This window comes from Molothrus ater, chromosome 2 (genome assembly GCF_012460135.2).
Source record: "Molothrus ater isolate BHLD 08-10-18 breed brown headed cowbird chromosome 2, BPBGC_Mater_1.1, whole genome shotgun sequence".
NCBI lineage: Eukaryota > Metazoa > Chordata > Aves > Passeriformes > Icteridae > Molothrus > Molothrus ater.
The window spans coordinates 16,726,357-16,748,660 of NC_050479.2; the positions used below are offsets into that span (position 1 = coordinate 16,726,357).

Here is a 22,304-nt window from a genome sequence, read left to right on the forward strand (position 1 = left end):
AGAGCACTGTCCTGGAGAAAGGGACACCCACTCCTGGCTGCCACCTCCGCAGGGAGGCAGGGCTGGTGGCACTGTGCAGTGTCACCTCCTCTGCCAGGACAGAGGGGAGCTGGGACTGTTACTGTCACTGGGAGGAGTCATGCAGCTGACGGTGGAGCAGATGGGGACTTGTGACCTGTGATGCTGTAAGCCCAAAAGCCTTGGTTGTGAGCTGGAGCTGGACTGTGGGCATACAACTCTCTCCAGCACCATGGTGAATCCTACAGCCTGTCTTGCAGGAAGGTTTGTGCACCACTGATAGACATGAGGAAGAACAATGGACGTGAGGGGCTGTGACCTTACCCCAACCCCCCAGTTACTGGGAAAACAGAATTAAATAAAAATATTTTTTCTGGAGAATGAAGGTTAACTGAAAACCCCCTTCTTTTTTCCTGATTGTTTACATTGAAGTCCATAACTGTGAAAGCCCACTTTATGCTCCTAAGTTAATCAAAACTTGGTACTTGAAAATATTATTGAGGAAAATTCAGATCAACTTTATGTTTACCATAGCCCTCTGGAAGGAAAGAAAGAGAAAAAGAGAAAGAGAAAAACAGCCTGATTTTTGATTCTGGAAAAAAGTAATCTATCACATTTAATAAGTTATATACCTGCTGCTTCTATGAACAAGTTCTCCTTCAAATAAATCTAGTCAAATATATCCAAACGTTATAGAAATGAAAGAAAATGCCATTACTATACCTTCAGCATAGCTGCATGTAAAGAGATCTCAGAGCGATGGTTTGCATGCTACACATTCATGCCTTGCATGTTTAAAGCACTGCAAATAGTAGCCTACATTCTCTAGTTTCTCTTCTCCTGCTACACATGATAATCATATGATTAATTTTGGTGGCTTTCTGCATTATTTCAGTCAGCTACATTCAAAAAGTTATTTGAGGTCTTTGTTAATACAGACTGTAGGTTATATACACAACAAAAGTACATTGTTTATACAGGGAACTAGGGTAATGTTACACCATATAACATGACTGAAAATATGGGCCAAACTAATCCTAGATGCAACTTCAGTGACTCCAGCAGTCACGCATAAGGGATGAATTTAGCCCACTGTCTTTCAGAAACTAAATCTTCAGGCTAGGATCTTTGCCCCAAGACTGCACAATCTCATGACTTCAAATAAATTAAACAAAATAAGTACTTGACCTCCCTTGAACCATGCAATAAATACAAAAAGAAATAGAAGAGATTTGTACCAGTGACATTGATGGGGATAATGCAAGAAGAAATCACTTGGGCATCTTGTTTCATTTTCTCCTCTGGAGTTGGGAGAGGTAGTGCTTTACTCCAATTGGTTTGTTTATCCAGTGTAGAAGGGATATTATGTATTGGATTTTTCGGCCTCTGCCCTAGCATGACATCTGTATCTTCGTCCTCTGGTGGATGAGACTGCAAATGAATACATCCAAAATCAGTGTCTCCCACTCAGGCACACAAGGCTAATTTTGAAACAAAGCAGACACACAAATCAGAAATCAATTACAGGGAAGCAGGAAGGAATCGTTCTAAGTCACACAGCACCAGCCATTCTCCAATGGAAACCTAGCATCCTGCTAATAGGAGAAAAACACCTCAGCATACTGGAAGTCAGCACATTTACAGTGACATTTACAGGCCATCTCCTCTGTCAGAAGGGGCACATCCTGCATTCGTGCATAGCCATGGCAAGCGTGTCCTCAGTTACCACAAGCATTAGACATGTGGGCTCTCATTTGCAACTGCAACTGGCCTCATATAACCATTCATTCAAGCATCAGAAGGTCCAAAGTTTTAAAGAAGACCCATCCATATTTCAGAATAACCATTTGCATTTCATTTGTACTAACACAGACCAAGAGCAGACCATAGTACAGCCATCCAACAGCTGTGAGGTGGGAAGTGGCAGGTGTTGACAGTGCTGGGACAGGGAGATAACAACCAAAGAAAAGAGTATTCACCACCAGAAGAAATGAAAAAGATTGTTTAGAAACCATGCATATTTTTATATCATACTACAAGAAGCACTAGATGCTGAAGATGAAGAAACAGAGAGAAAAGTAAACAGCATGAAAGAAACACAGACGGTTTGTTTTCTTTTGGAAGAAACAACAAATCCCCCAATACCCTGTCTTGTAAAGAGAAATAAAGCAAGTGCATTTTCGTGTGGTGCTGGCTGCCAACTTGGGTTGGGGGAGTCTCTTTGTTTGCAAAAAAAAAAAAAGTTTCTGTTTTGTTTGGAAGGGACGGAGGGGAGAAACTTACCTTTACCTTCACCTTCTTCTGCCTAATTTCCCTCCCTTCTTCCATTAATACATTCTTCTGTAAGCTGTGACAACTCTTTGGCCAGCTCAGGACATCTGCCTGCCTCTCATTTTTTAGAAATGAAGTGCAATCCCTTTCAGACAGGCTTTCTCTTCAGTCTTGAATTCCCAGCTGCTTAACTACCAGCCTTCCCTCCTTCATGCCTGCTGTTTACACTTTATTTGCCAGTGTTAGTTTCGGTAGCAAACAGGGCGAAAATAAAATGTTGCTCTACATTGCCATGGCAGAGCATTGAGCAGGTGGGTGTTGAACACTGCAGGATCATGCCCTTTCTGCCATTGTACTTTTGCCATTCCTCCGCCCAGGCTCCTCACAAATCCTGAGGGAATTAACCATCTCAGGCTTGCCAAACAGCATTTATGTCCCGGCCCCAAAAGCATTAAAGACCTTAACTCTGCAGCTACTGTTTAAACTGTCAGAGGCACTTACCTGGTCAGTGTCACCTCCTGCAGCACCCCCAGACCCAAGACAACACAGGTTTCTTCTTCTCCCGCCCGCAGAAAACCCTCTTTTCCCACGTAGGATTTCAGTCAAACATTGCAGCCTTCTTTCTGCCTGCAGCTTTTGTGCCGATTCCCGGCAGGCAGACGTGAATAGCTCATATAAACTTCAAGCACAAAAGACTTTGTTTCCTAGGTAACTCCCCCCCCCCCCGCCCTAAGTTTGATGCATGCATGCAAAAAACGCACCCTTGCACGCACGCAGAGGCACATGGACACACTCACACACACACACACACTCACACACACACGCTGCATTTGTTGCCGAATTCATCCTTCCCTGGATGACAAAGAAGTGCTGGACAAAGCTGGCTGCCAGAGCTCCTACTCTCCAAGCTGTGGCATCACCAAATGGCCAGAGAATAAATACCTGCTGTTGGTATGGCATTGTCCAAACCATTTCCTACCGTTTAGGAAAAAACAAGGGGCAGTTGCAAAACATGGCAAGAGAATTAAATGCAATTGCTAACGCTATTGAGTCTGTCTGAGTTCAGGCTTTTTAAAGGAGGTGATAGGAGGAGGCAGCTTTGTGGCCTTGAGCTCCTGAAACCTATCCAAGGTGGGAAGAATGACAGAATGGGGGAAAAAAGTTATTATTGTGTCTTACTGACATGAGAAAAACAGAAATGGCTTCTTTTAGCGCAGTAAAGTTAGCAAGTGAAAAGCAAGCAAGAGGAAGGGTTAGGATCTGGAAGGGAGAAGAGTGAGACAGGGCTGTTAATTGAGGATTGCTTGTTTTTCCAGTACCTTTCTACTCCAGGGGGTCATGTGGCAACACTCAATTGGGGAGGGCGAACGGGTTCTGTTAAACTATAAATGTGAAATGTGAAAAAAAAAAAATTAAAATTAAAAACATACACAAAACAATTCTTGTAAAAGCACATAATTTTTATCTAGATAAATTAGCATCAGAGCCAAAATGAGCAGAGATTTTCACCCTGTTTCCTATTGATGGGTTTATGCCCCACAACAGATTGGTTTGGATCCCTGTGAAGTCTGTATTTGTTTTGCTTACTTGAATTAGACAAAACTGCAGTGAAATTGGTTCAGCCTCCTTGTACAGACATGCTTGAATTGTCCCAAGAATGCCTTGTATTGATTGGGTAACTCAAACTGTCTTCTGCCTGGAGCTGAAGCAGTGCAAGATACATATCCAATTACGTTATAAATGTAAATTATTTCATAATGTAAGGGATTTTTTTTCAATTTTTTTCTTCGGTTAAGGCAAATGGATATAAATAATGATGCTGATGGTAATTTATCAAATACATTGATTACTATGTGTTTCTGATGATATCACTATTTCTCCAAGTTTGCATTCATTGTGCCAAGATGACAACAACCAATTGGCTTTTTGTCACTTTTTGTTACACTTGAAAGGACAAATAGCAATGGCCACAATGTCCTAGGTCTTGGTGAATCCCTACACCTCCAAAATCCTCTTCTGTCAGAAACTCTGGTTTGTTTGTGGCAATGTCCAGTTTTCAAAATCAAGGAGTGAAGGACAACTGACTTCTTTTGAAATAGGAAACAAAAAAAAGAGATAAAACAGGTCTGTTGACAACTCTGGAAATCTCTAGCGTGTATTTCTTGGTAGGGGTTATTATTTCTCCATGCATTTGTTAGACTAATATTGCCAGATAATTCTACCAGTGTTTTTCCTCCCAGTCATTATCAATCATTATCAACACTACTGTGACAGATGAACAAACCTGACTCTGAAGGACTTTGCATTATATGGTCTCCTCTCAAGATAAAAAGTTGTAGCGAGTCTCAAAAGGCCTATTCCTGCATCTCGTCCTACTCTCTTTCTAGATATGCAACACCTGCTTTTCCCCAGTTCCTGTGTGCCCATGGGAAGCCTCCAGATGAGCTGTCCATAAGGATTACAGGAGACCAGAGTGGGAGAAATCAAAAGAGAGCTGTTCCCAGTGAACATTTCTAGCAGCTTAGTTTTTGCCCAGGCCCGTGGAAAACCAGTTCTCCCAAGCTAGGAGAAGTTCTTATCTCAGGAGCAGCACCTCTGTTCATGCAGCAGAGGCTGTGGAGATACTGAATACATCCACAATTTCAGTCTACTTACTCCTCAGATACCCAAGGATGGTCTTCTGAGTAAGTTTCCAGACACCTGCTCTAAGCAGACTGACTGCAAGTACCAGGATGTTTGAAATTCAACTTCCTCATGCAAGGTGCTAGAAGATCTCTAGGGAGGGTCAGGACACAGGGAGACTAATGCTGCTGAGGTGACAGGAGTTCAGGATATGAAAATCTTTGCAATATCCCATGGCCTGTGATTGTCAGTGCACAAAGAGAAGAGGACAGGAGGGACCTCCTGCCCTGAGCTTCAAGCACAGGTACATGCAAAAGCCACTCAGGGGCAAACCTGTCCATGACATCGACAGCAGGACCTCAACTTTGCTCTCAGAGATAGCAGTGTGGGCTACAGTCAGACAAGCAAGGTATGGTTACCCATCTGTCTGTCCCGTCTGTCTGTCCCATCAGTGCAGCACTTCCCTACCTCACCATGTGCCACTCTGCCAGCTGCCTCTGAGCAAACACCTGTTTCCTGTCTGAGAAATACCTACAGCCATCCTTTGATGTGCCCGAGGCTCAGGTCCCTGCTTAAGCATGGCAGGACAAACTTCCTAGGTGAGTTCTTATCATTAGAGATAGGACAAAAAATGAAGGTGACCAGCAAAATTTCAGTTTCTACTGTCACAGTTGTGCTCCTGAGGAAGGTGGTCCTACCAGTGCCTTGCCAAAGGGTCCTGAGGTCACTTAGTGCCTGTTCCCATGTGGTGCCTGTCACTGGGCAGCTGAGGCATGCTGGCACAGAGCAGCAGCCTCAGCATTTCAACACCTCCATGCTGGGGGAGGGAGTGAGCTGCTGCTTTTCAAAAATTCTCATTCACTCAGGAAACCAGAATATCTCTAAATGTCCTGAGTAAACACATAATTAAGCAAGAAATTATTATTATAAACTCAAGGCTGTTCTGGTCTGATGGGCAAATCTGAAGTTAGGCAGTTTTAAAAGTGAATTTCTTTTGTGTGGGGGTGTGCTTGGCAAACAGAAACAGTGATAATCATTCTCTTAAATACAAAGCCAGAATACTTTTAAGTGTGCATTTTTCTTTAATGGGCTAAGATTGCTTTGAAACTAAACTGGTGCATAATTGCTTGAATAGGGATTTGTCACTGACATATGTGAGCATTTTTATTTCCTGAGCTATCCCATCAACCTCACTCGCAGAGGTGCTATTGTGCTCCTGAAACTGCCTTGCAGTAAAAATCTTGTTGCATATGCACGTGACCTGATTCCTCAGTGCTCTGTGTCACTTCAATGTGAAATCTTTGGTCTGTGTGTGCTACAACAAAATAGTCAGATGTCCAAGTCTGACTGGTCAACAGAGCTTCCCCTGTAGAGAAAGAGCCAGTGGCTCTGCTGAGGAGCAATTCAGCTCACCTTCCTTCAGCACTCAGCTTGGGCTGAGATGAAGCATTCCTAAACACTCACACCCTGATTTTAGGAAGAGCATTACTAGCACTTATGCAAGTCAGGACTCATCATTAATCATTTTTTAATTAATTAAAACCTTAAAGTATCATCAGGACAGTGACAAAGAAGCAAATCAGCAGTCGACAAACTTGACAGCCTGGCAAGTTATGAGTCTGCCCCATTTATTGTCCCAGAGCTGGGATCTGGAGAAAAAAATGAATGGGTCAATAACAGGACAAAAATGCCACTTCTGCCCCTCTTCTCTTTTCCATCCCCCCAAGCTCTGAGACATGACTGGTGTTCAGCATTTTCAACATATAGGAAAGATTGGTTCAAGAAGCATAATTTGTGTTATATCATGTACCGAGCCTGCCTTACCTATAGTGATTACCTTACAGGAGATTCTGGAATTTCAAAGTTAGTGCACAGGGCCTATAGAACACAGTGCAATGGTGATAGGAAAAACATAAACCCAAGAATAAATAAACAATTTTTCCTCAGTTAATTAAAGATGGAGAATGCTAAAGCCTCATCAAGAGCATTTATCCTCAACGTGTTTGTTGAATTTAGACATGGCTGCGCTGATTCCTTCCCCCTCAGCTGTGTTTGATCAGGCAGGCAAGGTGTTATCTCACAAGGGATTTAGGTGGCAGAGTCACAGCCCCCAGCAGCACAGGGCTGGCACAGCCTGGGTGAGGGCGGGAGGTGGCTGATGCACGCTGCTGCACAATGCTGTTCTCCAGAGGATTATTTCTGACTCCTGCTGCCTAAAAGCTGCAGCTAACAAAAAGCATAAGGGATCAATATTATTTCTAACTTCAGGCTTCTATTGCAGTAGGTGGGGGAAATTTCCCTCCCAGGATAACCTTATGAATACAGTGGGTGGTATTCACCCAAGCAGAGCATCATGTTGCTTCAGCATCTGCAAGCATTATATATTCTTTGTCTCCAGCAAACATAAATACAATTTGCTCTCACCCTGTGGAAGCACAGAAATAAGGTATACAGCACATCCTGACACCTCATTTAAGAACAGTAATTCATGCACTGAAAAGGCAACATGTAGAATAAGTGTTAACTAGTGTTCAATCCCACATTCACATAGGTACAGCTCTGACTCCTGGGGCTCTGGCTGAAACCTCTGTGTATCCCTCTCTCTGCCTGTGAAAGGGAGAGCCTGCTGCTTCCTTAACTCACAGCAGTTAAGGAAAATGGTATTTATTTACATGGTAGAAAAACTAGAGGGTCTAGAGAAAGGAGAAGAAACACTAATAAAAGGCTAACAGCTTTCCAGTATTTTCAGAGCACAGTTGACTACTTAATTAGAAATTCATAACTATACAGCAGCGTTTTTATACAGTCAACTGATGCTGAGGAGAAAATAATGGGAATATTTCTGGCAGTGCTATTTTTGCTGCAAATCACAACCCTGCTCACCTGCCTGCTCCCAATGTTTATATTTCTGTATGTTTCATTCTCCTCAAGTTTTTATCTGCTTGAGGGTGTTTTCTTTTCTTTTGGAGCATCACAAATGCGATCAGCTAAAGCACTTACAATCCTTTAACAATTAATGTATGGCTCTGGTGTTTTGACAAGGTAAAGACAAAACTGAGACATGTTTCATGACAGAAGTCATACCACACATGGCATTTCAGCAGACAAAGGCACAAAATAAACATCCCACAATACAGGTAGTAGTTATTAGGCTCATTGCACAAATGGTGCTATACAAGTTCAGTCTGATGAATAAAGTCAGGTAGGTTTTATTTCTAACAGCTTCAGGCAGGATTTGCACACAGAAAGTGCACAGCCCAACTCATGCCTGTCCCTTAACTCAGTTGTTTCTTACTGAGGTTTCATCTGGCTTCAGTAGAAAACTCTGTGAAAATTAGTATATTCAGTTGTACTTCCTTCCCTTTGCTGTACAAAGCATCCTAAAGCAGACCACAGGGAATATTTTTGAAATGGCAAGGAGATGGAATAAAATTACCCAATGCATTGTTTTCCCTTCATATTTGCTCTAGCTGAGGCATCAGGGACAGAAGAAAAACCCTGTCTGGAAAAAAAACCCCTCCTGCTTCTTGTCCCTTAGATTCCTGCTCAGATTATAATTATGAATAAACTGACTCTGAAATTTGTGCAATTGTGAGTGTAGATTTCCAAATACTGAATTCCTTGCTCAGTCTCCTTGGTTTTATTATAATAGCTGTGCCATGTGGGGATGGAGACAGTGTGGACCCATAACACTCTGAACTGGAATACAGAAATTTCAGAGCCTTGCTGGCTGGACTTGGGGAAATCCAGGAAAGAAGAAATGCAGAAAAAATTAAAGAGAAGTCTGAAATGCAGTTGGAATGACACAGCATCTTCACACTCACTGACTGGCCTCAGCAGTGCTACAGGCAGGGTTGTCATGGGAACATGTGTAAGAAATATTTTCCTCATTTTAGCAAGTCCATAACTTTCTCATACTCTCCTCAGATTATTTTTGGTTTAATTTGAGTTTTTCTTCTTCTTCATTGGCAGAAATGCCTGAATTAATAATACTTTTAAATGTGTTTGGTTCTATATGTCTTTAGTGTAGAGAGAGACTAAGTATGCCAATTTTTCAGCTTTAAAACTGAATTACTGGAATTGATAGGAAAGTTAAATGAAGTCATGTGTGCAAAACCATGAGGAGCATGGAGAAAGGGCATGAGAAAGCAATGCTTACTGTTTTTCCTAGTCTGAGAACCAGAAGGGATTTGATGAAATTATGAGATACTGGGTTTGAAACAAACAAAAGCTGGATTTTCAAACAGATTTTTAAAGTCATTGTCTCAGGATGCTATTGAAGCTGCAGGTGTAAATTTGCTAAAAAATTGGATTAAACAAGTCTCACAGTCAACTCAGAGAGGTTCTTTGGTGGCTATTATTCTGTGTTTGATCTCTGGCCCAGGAACTCTGTAACCAGTTTCTGTATGAAACTGGAAGGATAAATCATGGGACAATAAACAGCAAAACCATGCCCTGTTCTTATTCTCTGTCCTCAAGGATCCCCTTCTGGCCCTTGGGCTTAGTGGACATTTCATCAGCCAAATCAGGGCATTTCCTGTAACAAAAGTAGACATGAAAGAACCTATTCCAATTCTGGTTCTCTACTTTTTCTCCACAACAAAATGATCTTGTTATGGAACAGTCCAAAACATCTTTCCAGACCTATTTATATTGGCATTACTTGCTTTGACCTTGAATTCATTTGTCCTTTCTTGGAATTTGTGGGACTTTGGCATCTTTCTCCCTGTAAACAGAGCTGTGATTAAAAGTGAATTTTCATCTGTTGTGATTGATTTTCTCTAGTTTTAGTATACAATATGCAAGATCTTTGCAAGAGCTCATAGCCGCCTAATTGGTAGCAGCAGCCAAAAGGTAAACACATAGGGAACCTTGACTCAGATTTAAGTGACCTGTGTTCTCAGTAACTTTCAGTAGTGTTAGTTCCCACAGGTCTCACAGTGGTAATATGAACATTCCTCAAAATCAAGTTTCTTATTTGAGTATCCTAATACATGCATTTAACTTAGATAGCCAGTTTGGTAAAAAGTCAGACCCTGTAACTTTCAAAAATTTCCCAGCTTCTTCTTGATCCCTTTCCTAATTTAAAAGAAACACAAAAAGGGGTTCTTTTGGTTGTGTAGTATTGCTCCCTTCAGCACCTTCCCAATGCATCAGAAGAGTGGAATACACACCATACTGATGTGCCATGAATAAAAATTCTTGTGGATTTAGCAACTTTAGTTCCTGGATGAGTTGCTGATACCATCAACTGGAATCAGATATCAAACAATACTGGCAGTCCCTGAAGCAGATAAACTTTTGCAGATGTCAGTCAAAAAATCTTATGCCAAAAAGAGCAAGCTAGCCAATTACAGCATCCTCAACTTTTTCTTGTAATGGTATCATTATATCATGAAGGCTGGAACAATATCAATTAGCTATTCACTGTTGCAGTGTCTTGTAACAGTCTCTGATTAATCTCTGCCAGACAGAACATTCATGTGCATCTTCATCTTGCCTTATTCTCTTTCAATTTTTAAGTTGCCCCATTTACAAGGGGTTTTCTCAGAAATTGGTCAAGGCACTTTGAAGTACTCTGGGTGCAGTGTTTTTGCAATTTCCAAAGCAGAACATTGCCAGATGCCTTGAAATCAACAGAACAACAGCCCTCCAAGAGCTCTTGTTTGCCTCTCCTTAGGGGAACACTGCTTCCAAAAGGAGGTCTGATATGGGTGGGCACAAAGTTTAATGTTTTCCTTCTTGAAAAGAAAAAGGTGGACTTTCAGATATAGCAAAGACATCTGCATTCAGCATGACTTAATTTTGTCAACTAATAGAGGACTCAGAGAGTTGCTCACTATTTGTTATTATTTTGTGTTCCACAGATGGAAGTAATGTATAAAATGCACTGGTTGTTTTCCAAACCCAGCAAAGATTCAGGCCTTTAAGCACTGTGTATGTAATTTCAAAAGAGATGCCTTGTTCCCCATCTGATACTCAGAGAGCTTTATGTTCAATAGCCTGTCCAAACTATCATCTGTAACTAGTTTTGATCCTTAACATGGCATCACCTTCCCTTTACCTTTCAATGACCCTACCACAGCACTAGCTCTGATGATGACTTATCAAGAAGAAACAGGTAATCCTCAAAATTAACCAGGTAAGCAGCCAAAAAGCTGAAACAGTCAAACTAATGCAAATCTTATTATGTATTTCATGCTTTTTAAATGAGAAACAAAACTTTTCCTATGGACTGATTGGCTGATGTTTTGGTCCCTGGGCAGGTGTGACTCGTTTACACTGAGTCTTTTACACTGTCAGTGCTTTAGCATTATAGTATTTAAATATGGTTAATACAATGGATTAGGATGAATGCACTTGGATTTTTAAGCTAAGTAAGTGATGATTCAGTGTGGTGACTGAATCATCACTGAGCTTATACTCTACTCACAGGTGTAGCATCTCTTGAGATGCCAGCGTCCCTGACCTGGCAGATGCAGAGCAGATCTATCACAACCTGACTGAGGGCTGGCATCAGACAAATGCTTCACTTAAAAGCCAAGTCCAGGTCTGACCTACACCTTTTGAATAATGCAATGGCTCTTAGTACAGGGCAAAATTAGCTACTATGACACTTCTGTGAGTGAAACACTCAGAGCCACAGAAATACCAAAGTCCAGCTGAAGCCAGTGGGAATTATGGACCTAATCAGAGTTAAAGTTGTCAATCTAGCACGTTTCCTTTAACAGTGATAAACAGCATGTTGTCAATACTAACTTGACTTCAAATCAATGCAGCAGTGGCAAGTCAGCACAGATATACAGGACCAGATCTTCAGCTGGAGTTCCTGCTTGGCTGTTTGCAAGGACATGTGTCAGACATGAAACATCTAAAACCTGCATGGAGATGAACATTGCCAAACAGGACTATGAAAAGTGTGGTTTCTTGTAGCTGGGGTTATGCTCCTGAACCTCCTGCACACACACAAGCCTCAAGCTGGCACTCAAAACCCTTGAACTCTTTGCTCCTGGCAATGCTAATGCCAGGGCTGAAGTTATAGCACTTTCTGAAATTATGGGAGGGTCCTCAAAGTGCTACCTCTACAGCCTGAGTAGAGAATGTGGAGGACTTGTGGAGGAATGTGTAAATGAGAGCATATGTGTGCTGGCCACGGGTAAAAAAGAAGAGGTTTCTGATTGAAAACTGCCACCCTGGGGTTTTGCCTTCCCCTTAATATGCTGTTGTAGGACCATCCAGATGTTTGCATCTAGTAAATTCTCTTCATGGCAGGAATCCAGGAGCCTGGTTATGACCTTGTTGCTCCTGCTTCCTCTCTGTATTGCTTTGACAGTCTTTAAGGTCAGCTCTATTGTACTGCAGCGGCTTGGGGAGGGGGCACTTGTGAAGCACTGCCACACCTGGGTCCCACCATGCCAAAAATGTATTTGTATGTGGTAGCTGTAGTGAAAGACTTACTGGTAGCAAATGCCGGTCCTTTATCGCTTGCCTCTTTTGGCTGCAGATGGCAGGGAAGGGAGGAAAGGGGGGAGCCACCACAGCAAGGGGGCCTTGGACTTTTTGCTCTCTGTTATCACCTCGGCTTCGATGTTCTGTTTCGGATGAGAAAGAAGACACAAGTCTTTCCAAGTGTTAAAAACATACAAGTATCTCTACTAACAGCACAACAGAGACAGGTACAGGACAATGGACTCCAAAGACAAAGGTTCTTCTCTTCCCCAGTGACTGGTACAAATGATCCTTGTTGCAGCTGAAGGGGAGGAGCACTTACTGGACATCTGTGTGCCCAGAGGAGCAATGGCCATACCGTGCACCCCAGCATATGCACTGCAGCTGAAGTGCCTCCAAATGACATTGATACCATTTATCCCAAGAGACAATGGAGCTCTCTTCTAGGCACTTGAGACCCAAGGCCTGATTTCCAGAAGGAATCTGCAGCTCCTGTTGCCTTGAAATGTTGAGATGCAATAACTGTGCCTGCATCCTACCCATATAAAATATATCATTCTGAGGGGAAAAACCAGAAACACAGCTCCAGGTGGGATTTTATTCCCTGGCTGCATGGCAGTGCTAGGTCCTGAGCATTGGCTTGACATCATGAAGGTTGTTGCAGTGGTAATGCTCAGGTTCCAGCAAGAAGGAGATCATCCTGGGAAGGTCTTTATCCACCCTAGGCCCACAGGAGTTTTCCTTCAGCATGGGCTCACAATATTCAGTTCTTTTCCAGCATCAGTCCCAAGTCTCTGGAACCTTCCAAGTGAATGGGAGAATGGACTCCCGGACTTCCCATCTCTAATTTTAGGTGACAGATAGTTGCTGTTTGCATGGAGTGCTGCTGAAAGGAGGTAACATATTCACCTGCTCCACTAGCTGTGGTCCAGTCAATAATGTTTGCTGCTAGCATAGCTGTTTTCTGACCTAAAATTTCATTTTTAACTGCTCCTGGTTAAACAGATAAAGAGATAATGAAATTCTTATAGAAGAGAGAGTTGAGACACAATAAACATGTTTAAAGTAAATTTCAGACTAAAATTTCATCCCCATATATGCGATTATTTGGAAAATAAGATACAGCAGCACATGACAAGCTGCCTGTTGAACCTGCACAGCTGCCCCATAAATTGTGGAGGGTGGGAAATTGCCAAAATGAAGATTTGTAACTTTAAAATGATAGGACATTTTCTGGAGCTGCCTTCACATGCTGCTGTCAGGATTTCTCCTGCCCACAAGATGGCAGGCAAAGATCAGCCTGGCTCTGGGACAACTGCAAAGCAGAGCTGCTGAGAACAGAAAAGAACTTCTGCTCTACTCCAGCACTACTGTGGCTGCAATTTGGCTGTATCACTCTCTGCCATGCCATGAAGACATACTGCATCCACAGTGTGTTCCTGACCTAAAACCTGCAGAGACAGTCAAATGTAGTAATTAATTGGAACATCTTATCCAGCTAACAGATGCTCTGCAGTTCTAAGTAATCGATTATTATTATAAGCTAATAACAGTAATAAATGAGCAAGGCAATTAGAGCTGTTGGTGCAAAACGCTTCAAGACAGGAGGCTGCTGCTGGACATTTTAAGCGTGATCTGCATGGGTTTGCTCCCTCCTTATGGCACAGAGAGGGAGCTTATGTTTGTCTGCTTTGTCTTAGGTCCTGGTAATAATTTTCCCTTGGCTTAGGTTCCCAGTGAAAACTGGCCTTTCCCCATCTTTTCTTAACGTGCTGTTGTAGGACCATCCAGATGTTTGCATCTAGTAAATTCTCTTTATGGCAGGAATCCAGGTGATGACCCTGTTGCTCCTGCTTCCTCTCTGTATTGCTTTGAGACCACTGGTCTGCAGTTTGTTAGGTGATGTCAGAAAATGTTCCCTAGCCTGGGAAGGGGAGACCTGCCCAACCCTCCCAAACCATCCAGGACAGCTATCACCTGACTTTTCAGCTGCCACTCTTGAAGGGCACAGGCATCCTCCAGTATCATGCTTGGAAACCCTGAGCAGACAGCCCAGTTTTTGTGAGACTAATACCACTGGGCTCCTGTTTCAGTCCTTGTGAAGGGGGTTGGGACTAGATAATCTTTAAGGTCCCTTCAAACTCAAACCATCCTGTGATTCTACAGTTCTGTGATTTCTTAGCATGAGTACCTAAGTCCCAGTGTAGATGAGTGCCCACAGCTCTGTGTGCCTGTGCCTGAGCATCCTTCTGCTGCCTGGAGTGGAGCCTGGAGAGAGGTGTTTCGTGTGAGGATCTGGAGCATGGGGAGCACCTACCTCTGCGCAGGGCTCGCAGGTGCTGCTTGGCGTGGCGGTGCAGCTCCTCCACGCAGGGGGGTCTGGTGGAGGGGAGGAAGATGTTTCTTTGCTGATGCCAAGGTGCTCGGTAATAGACACTCAGTTTGCTCTCTGCATCAAGGTTGGAGACAGCTGTAGGATGAAATATAGAGTGCAACATAAGACTTCCAGTCTCTCCTCCACCAACCTAGCTGAAAAGGAAAGATTTTTGCTTGGAACTCTATTGTCAAGAACAGGCACTGGGTTTGTTACAGCACCTTCACTCTCAATAAAAGAGCAGCAAACATTATCTTCTCTGTGTTTCCACATCATGTTATACCAGTTAGCCTTTAGGCAATGCCCTTTTACCAGATTGCAAATGGCTCTATGGAGGCAAGCAGGTGAAATGATACTATATCGGTTTTTTATATAAATGGACAAAGGGATAATAATTTTATAGGTAACAAAACAAAAATGCAAGGAAGCTACGCAGTCTTTCCACAATGACATTTTGAGCAAAGGAGGAATAGGTCTCCCATTTACACATTCTCCTGCCAATGTGCTCTTTCACTACATCATGTTACACACAACTAGTTTCTGACACACGTTGCTAGTTCGCTGCCTGTCCGGGCGTAACAACTGAAATTAACTGCTTGCCCTGCTGAGAGACTTTGACTGTCACCTATCAAAAGAGGTTTCTTTAACAGACAGGGACTTCTGAGGGACAGGAACACTTCAGTTCCTCTAAAGAGAAATCCCAGAAGTCTGCCTCTGAAAATTATATGAATCAAGTCCACTAAAGGTTCAAGATAATTTCTCAGGAGTGCTGGGACTCATGGAGTCCCATGGACTATTCCAGCCTCAGGGTACACAGTAGGTAGCTTTCCAAGGGCTAAAGCAGGAGTGGAGGGCCATGGGAGATGCCAGCACTCTGCCCCAGCCAGTGGCAGGGAGCAGGCTCATCCTGAGCCCCCCTAATGCAGCAGAGCAGGTGGCAGATCCTCAGGGCTAGCACTGGGCTTGTTCCTTCTGCCACAGACACCAATACAGACAGGCTCCAGTCTAATGCCAAGGAGCTGCTGCAGCTGCTGTGCTCACAGGACAGCAGAGTGTGACACAGGCACCCTCATGCACAGGAGGTACCTCCTGGGCTTCCCTTCCCAGTCAGCAGCCAAAGAACCAGTGTGCCTCACACTGGTACCCCCACTGGCCGTGCACTACTCTCCTTTCCATATTTGAGGGTCTCATCTACTTTCCTGCTTGTGCACTCTCTTGGCTTTTTTGAGGGGTAGCCAGTGCACCATGGCAGAGGATGGGTCTTTGGTGGAGATGCTTTGGTCTTTCTTGTTTTGTTGCTTTCTTTAATGCAAAACAACATTCACTCAGCCTGAAAGCATACCAGTGCTTTGTGTAGAGAAAGAACTAGGAAAGTAGAGTTGGAGAACACTGAAGGAGCAGACAGAAGAGGAGAAACATAGGAACCATGCTGCCACGTGTGGGATAATGAGAGACTATCAGTTTCCTTGATTAGAAAAAAACCCCAGCAGTTCACCAAAATTTGTAGGTGTCATGATGGAGATGGTGGTATGGTATCATGAACAGACCTGCTGAAGTTCAGGTTCTCAGAGGTTCAGCAAAAATGAAGGGACCCCAAACTCTCTGTCTGGTAGGGAGCCTTGCTTTGCTTATCAGTGGATTTTTGCAGGTGGGGTTTCAGTCATTTTTCAGCACATTTGTAGTGGTGCTCCATGTGACTGGCATGGTGTCAGTGCAAGGAATGGCACTGGGGGGAGAAAAAATGATAGAGGAGGAAGGTAGTAGGATGAATGATGGCAACCTGTCAGTGCTTGTTCATCATAAGGATTTACTAATTAAATTTTTGACATTGCAAAAACATAATGTTGCCAAATTGCAGGCAGAGCTTTTGATGGCTTGTTTGTCTGTTACCACTGCAGCGGGGAAATGCCTCACTCACAGGAGCTGATTTTATATCTCCTTTATGCCTTGAAGGTAACAAAGCACTATGTCTGTTTTACATACAAGGTACTGAGCCACAAATGCCCTGATCCTATCCTGAGCCACACTTCCTCCTTGGGAGTCTCAGCTCAGGACAAAAATTTGTACGCAATAGTAATGATACCCCACCCATTCTTTGTATTGCCTAGGGCATGTGATATTCATGATCACATAACGTACCCTGGAGGCTAATGAAAAGGCAGGCACAAGCAGTTCCTTCCTACTCCCAGAAAAATCTGTCTAGACTGAAGTGCTAGTAGTTGTCTGTGATGAATATCAGTAAGTGAGTGGAAAGTTTTACCTACTTATGAAATTTTCAGTCATTTCATCAGACTAGAATAGATTTTGCTGCAAAATTTAGCTTGTAGAAAGCTCTTTTGGCCTTGGCAAAAAAGTGTTTTACAAATAGGAGTGGGAGTTGGGTTAATATACTTTGTGTGAGACTTAAAAATGAAACCAAGTTCATGCAAGCTCTGCTGCACACCTACTGTTGTAGACACACCTTGCTGTTGACAGATGGAATAGCATGACCTCTTAGCCACCCAACAAGTCTCCCTTAGCCAGCAGAGCTGTGCATAGTGCTGTCCCAGGAGAATAACCACAAATACATTGCTTATCTTCAAATGATAGAGCATTAAGAAGCTTACAGTACCCTGTGCTATGGCCCTAGCCAGCACCCATCCATGTCTTCTCACCTTTGCCTGAAGGACCTCTGATTCATGGTAACAGGGAATATACCCCCCTGACACCAAGAAAACAGAAATATTGTACAATACTCGCTGAACTGACCAGTCCTTAAAATACTCCAAAGCTGGAGTGGATTTTCTAGGAGGTCCAGAATAAAAGTGCTTGCAAAAAAAGCTGCAAGGGGATGAATGTTCTCAGCCTGCAGTAGGGAAGAAGCTCAGAGGGAGTGAACAGCACTGGGTAGGGTGGAGGACAATGCTGGCCCAAGGATAAGTAAGTATAAACCCGCAATGAATGCAGTTAGTCTGGATGTTTGTGGAACGGCATCCCAACCTCAGAGCAGCAAAACTCTGAAAAAAACTCCTGAGGTAAGAGGGAAAAAGCTAACCAGTGAGTAAAAGCCTGCCAAAAAAAGGACCTGCTTCCATTTCATTCCTTGCACATTGTCCTTTGCATGTCCTTCCCTGTCCTTTGCACATTGCCTGTTCTTCTGCAATGACATTTTGCCTGGCCCTCATTGATTGCCCCTGGGAGCTGGGCACCATTGCTGGGAGCTGAAGCCAGAGGACGCAGCCACAGGAGTGGACTGTGAGCTTTAAGGACTACTGAACATCTAAGTTTCTTCACAGGACTGAATCTCTTACTTCCACTAAAAGAAAAAGCCACCCCTGTGTCAGGGTAATTCAGCAGACAAAGACTACTGGGCTGAGATCTAGAAGAAATGTGCAGTCAAAGCTGTACCATATGCTTCTGCTAGGAGCTGACATTAAATAGTAAGACTCCCTATATCCCTGTTCTGTGAAATGAGGATAAGGTATCTCTTTCAGCCAGCACTTCCTTTACTCAGTGTTTTACACTGCAGGCTGCTTTTACAATGCTGAGCCTGCACGTGGCTGTAGCCCCTCAGCATCATCGTAACATGCATAATAAATAAAGCAATATAGAAACGGTAAAGCCACAGTCTTTAAATGATTAACAGCTGGACATCACACTGAATGAGAAAAAAAGCCAATACAGAGATAGGAAATGCTACAGTTTAGGGATCAGATATAGTCTGTTAACATATTTTTAGTGTGCGCTTCAATCAGTTTAGACTATACAAGTGAATCACATAAACTATCACTTCATTTCATTCCTGAGTTAAAGTAATTGTTTTTGTTTGGTTTTTTTTTTGTCTTGTGGGATGACAAAATGACAAGAGGCCATTTAAATGGATTCTCTATTCCATTCTGGGGATCCATTAACACTGGCTGGTTTCCTAACAACCAAAGTCAAACAGATATACACTAATGGCTCTTCTCAAGAGAAGATTTTTGAAGATTTTCAAATAGCTGTTTTATTGAAGTTGATCATATTTATAATATACAGACCCTTCTCATCTTCACATCCTCTCATTCTCTCCCTCTTTTAGCCAAGCAGAGAAAGGATCCTGCCATAGCAGAGCTGGATGTGGATGCTTGAAGGTTGTGCGGCTTTAGTGCACTCAGGCGTGGTTGTTCTAATAATAACACCACAAAGGCCAAGCAAGAAAGATTTCTGCTCTATTTATTTGATAGATCCAGGGGTTTCCCCCCACAACTCCGTCTGCTTCTATAGACACTTGCCTCCCCCCTTCCCAGACCCTTCTGTTTCTCAACTTTCTATTATTTCTATGTGTATTATAGTTGCTATTACCTGTCAGGGGAAGAAAAAAAAAAGATAATTTCCTATATTTCCTGGTTCAGAGAGAAAAAATGATTTGTTGTAAGGTGTGAAGAAGTGTGCAGCCTGGAGGGAATTGGAGCAGCAAGGAGGTTGCCTACATGTGAAGGGCCAGCACCCAGAGCTGTCAGCCCTGAATTCTGCACAGGCAAAGCTGAACTGGCAGCTGCCGAATCCTTGTTAAAGTATCCAGGTTCCAAAAGACAAAACCCAAAATTAAAAAGGATCAGACTAGTGAATAAGCCTATTCCAGAGTCCAGTTATGCTTAAGAGAGGCTGTAAAGTGCCAAAGCCCTTTGCAGGAGGCAGAGGTGCTGGGGGCTGTGCACTTAGTAAAACCTCTTTGCACACCCTGCTGCAGGGGTGCAGGATGCACCCAAAGGTTGCTGTGGCCAGCAGCCCCGTGCCAGGCTCTGCTTAGGAAAGCACTTCTTCTCCAGCATTAAGGTGGTTGACCTGTCATTTGAGCATATGCCATTTTTTCTAGCTATTTCATGTAAAAATTGTGAGTTTTTCTTGTGTGATTCAATGTCATAAGAAAGCTGGATCTTCACCCAGCTTTGCATAAATTGGCCTATGCCAGCAGCAGGAGAATTCAACGTGATCAGCCTCTTCCTCAGCTACTGCCCAGGTCAGCAGTGAGCTACTGCCTGCTGTGTTTGTGTGCAAAACATTGCAAGAAAATTAATTCTGAGGAAGACCAGATTATTTCAAAGACTAGGCAGCCTGGCAGCACATCCAACTTCATCATGCAATTTAGTGCATAAATGCTTCATTGAGGCAAGTGCTGAGTGTGATGTGAATTTTATTTATAGCCAGCCTTGTATGTCCCGAATGTACACTTCCCCCAATGTACTCGTGTAACCACTGGAGCACCCAGGGGGTTTAAGCCAACAGCACTGGTAAAAATCTAGAGTTGCTTCTTTTCTTTCATGTCCCACATCCATCAGCAAGCTCAGCACTTTCAAAGCAGCTCCCTCTGCAGCTGCCACTTCCCAGTGATGGCAAAGAGAGTGCCAGGCTTACCCAGCAGGGACACCGGAGTCTGGAGCTCCTTGAAGGTGGGACAATCACTCTGTTTTCAACAATTGTGTTCCCTCCCAGCCATGCATATATGCAGACATTTCCCTATTTGCCAATGGCAAACCCCACCAACAGGAACTGTGAGTAGCTATTTGGATGAGCGACTTTCCTGTCCCATCTTTATTAAGAATTGAAAGATGCCCATGCAAAAGGAGTGTGTTGGTGAGGCTGCTGTTCATTGCAAATAACACTACTGGCTTGTCAGCTTTTCCAGCACCCAGCTGAACAATGGCAACCTTACCTCAACTTCAGTGACTACACCTACAAGCATGGGAATGCACACAATTTCCCTCATACCTCTAGGAAAAAGTACCCAATGACTGCAGCTAGAAACTGGGACATAGCCCAGAGCTCTTGGGAACCCTGCTCACCCTGGCAAGGGCAGGATGCCATGCTCTTTCCCCACCAAGTCAGTGCCAGAGCAACACCTGACACTGATGGGTTTCTCTTCTAAAGCTCTTTTGCTGGTGTAGGGACATCAGATGATGGGAATGTGACAAGCACTCTGGTTGCTTGGCACTGCAGAGGCTGCTGAGGACCCTGCCTGTGCTTCCCAGTTCATCTCTTCCCTGGGAAGCTGTCTGTGGGACAGTCCTTCTCTTCCCCAGGACAAGTGAGAAATGAGGCAGGTCTTCACAGAGCTTTCTAAGCATATCTCTCAAGTGAGACAAGAGATGCTCAACTCAATGACAGAGAAAACTGCACGCCAAACCCTTGTGTCCTCACCAACCAAGTACATCTTTGGGATTTGTTCAGGATCTGGATAGGATGTCCCCATCCTTGGCCAAAGCTTTTGTTCCTGTTTTCCTGGTGTATCCTGTCATTTGTGAGGGTGCTGTTCAGGGCAGACATTTCCCTTTCAGTCTTCACAGTGCCCACTGTCACAGGGCCATGGGTGACTGATGACCCACTTTAGGTGGTTTGCTCCTTGGCTACTGCTCTCTGGGAGCCTGCACTGGAAAACACAATTTGTAATGGCCTTGTGCATCATAATTTCTTATTGCTTTTATCAGGGCAGAAATCCAGAATATTTCTGAAGAGTCTTTGTGTTGTGCAGCCTGAGTTCAGAATGGATGTGAGTGGAAAGCTCCAGTGACACAGACCCCAAGAGATGGTTTGGGCAACCAGTCTGGACCTGAAGCCTGGATCACCACATCTGCCCTGCCACTGGCACTTGCACATGCAAATCAAAGCCAGTGCAACTGTGTCTGTGCAGGCTGCAGCTGCCCTCCAGAAAAACAGGAGGGGAGACATGACAAAACAAGTTAAGTCTTTAGCTACATGTGGGCAACAGCATGAGTACAATTATTATTCTATTCTGCACTCATGGACAGACAATTTAGCAAATTTTTCAAACTCAAGCAAAAAGGCAGAAAACTCACTGACAGCAGAATCTGTTGAGAAAGACCACAATCTTTCATGCTCTTTGTATTGTTTTATTTCCTGCCAATACAGTGAAACCTCTCATGTTTCAATCACAGTTTCTTAGCACATCCCTGTGGCATTTTTCTGCCTTGCATTATGCTACACATGGGAAAAACAGCTATTCAGGAGAAAAAAGGGCAAGTGGGCAAAACCCATATTTGGCATTCAGGTAGCAGGAAAGATTAAGATACTGGAAAGCATATGATTTGGATGTCATTTCCATGAGCAGATCCCTGAATTTTGCATTTACCTGATGTTTGGTTGACTGGCACAACAGACATAATTCAAGAGGGCTGGGAGGCGTGTGGTTCTTAGACACGTAAGAAGATTAGGCTGTTGAGCAATATGCACTTATGTGAAGAGTACCACATGCTAATCCCATTCTTGGCTTTGCTGCTTTCAATCACTGCTGGTGGTGTTTGAACATAATTTAAACTGCTTTTCCTAACTCTGTCAAATATGTTACAGTGGCCACAATGGAACTTTGTATTTCAAAGTATTTCAAAGCTGTCACTGCAGGATAGACAATAACCTCTTAGAAATACAGAGTACTTTATATGTTCAAGCCTCCATTCCTGTGAAGTTTCTCTAGACAGCAATTTCTTCCTCTCCTTTTATTCCTGTTCTCAAGTCTGTGCTTTACACAGCCTCCAAGAGTGCCCAGTAGGGTAATGGTAAAAGGCAGACAACGTGGCAGTCCTGCCTGGCAAGCTTA

At 43.4% G+C, this 22,304-nt stretch overlaps 1 protein-coding gene across 1 annotated transcript in view; it reads right to left on the reverse strand.

The window, feature by feature from the left end:
• Nucleotides 1–22,304, reverse strand: part of NHS (NHS actin remodeling regulator) — a 244,249-nt gene that overhangs the window by 11,759 nt on the left and 210,186 nt on the right. The window contains 3 exon segments of the mRNA XM_054518608.1: nt 1,257–1,449; nt 12,370–12,503; nt 14,678–14,830. Of these exon segments, the coding sequence (XP_054374583.1) occupies nt 1,257–1,449; nt 12,370–12,503; nt 14,678–14,830 (480 nt within the window).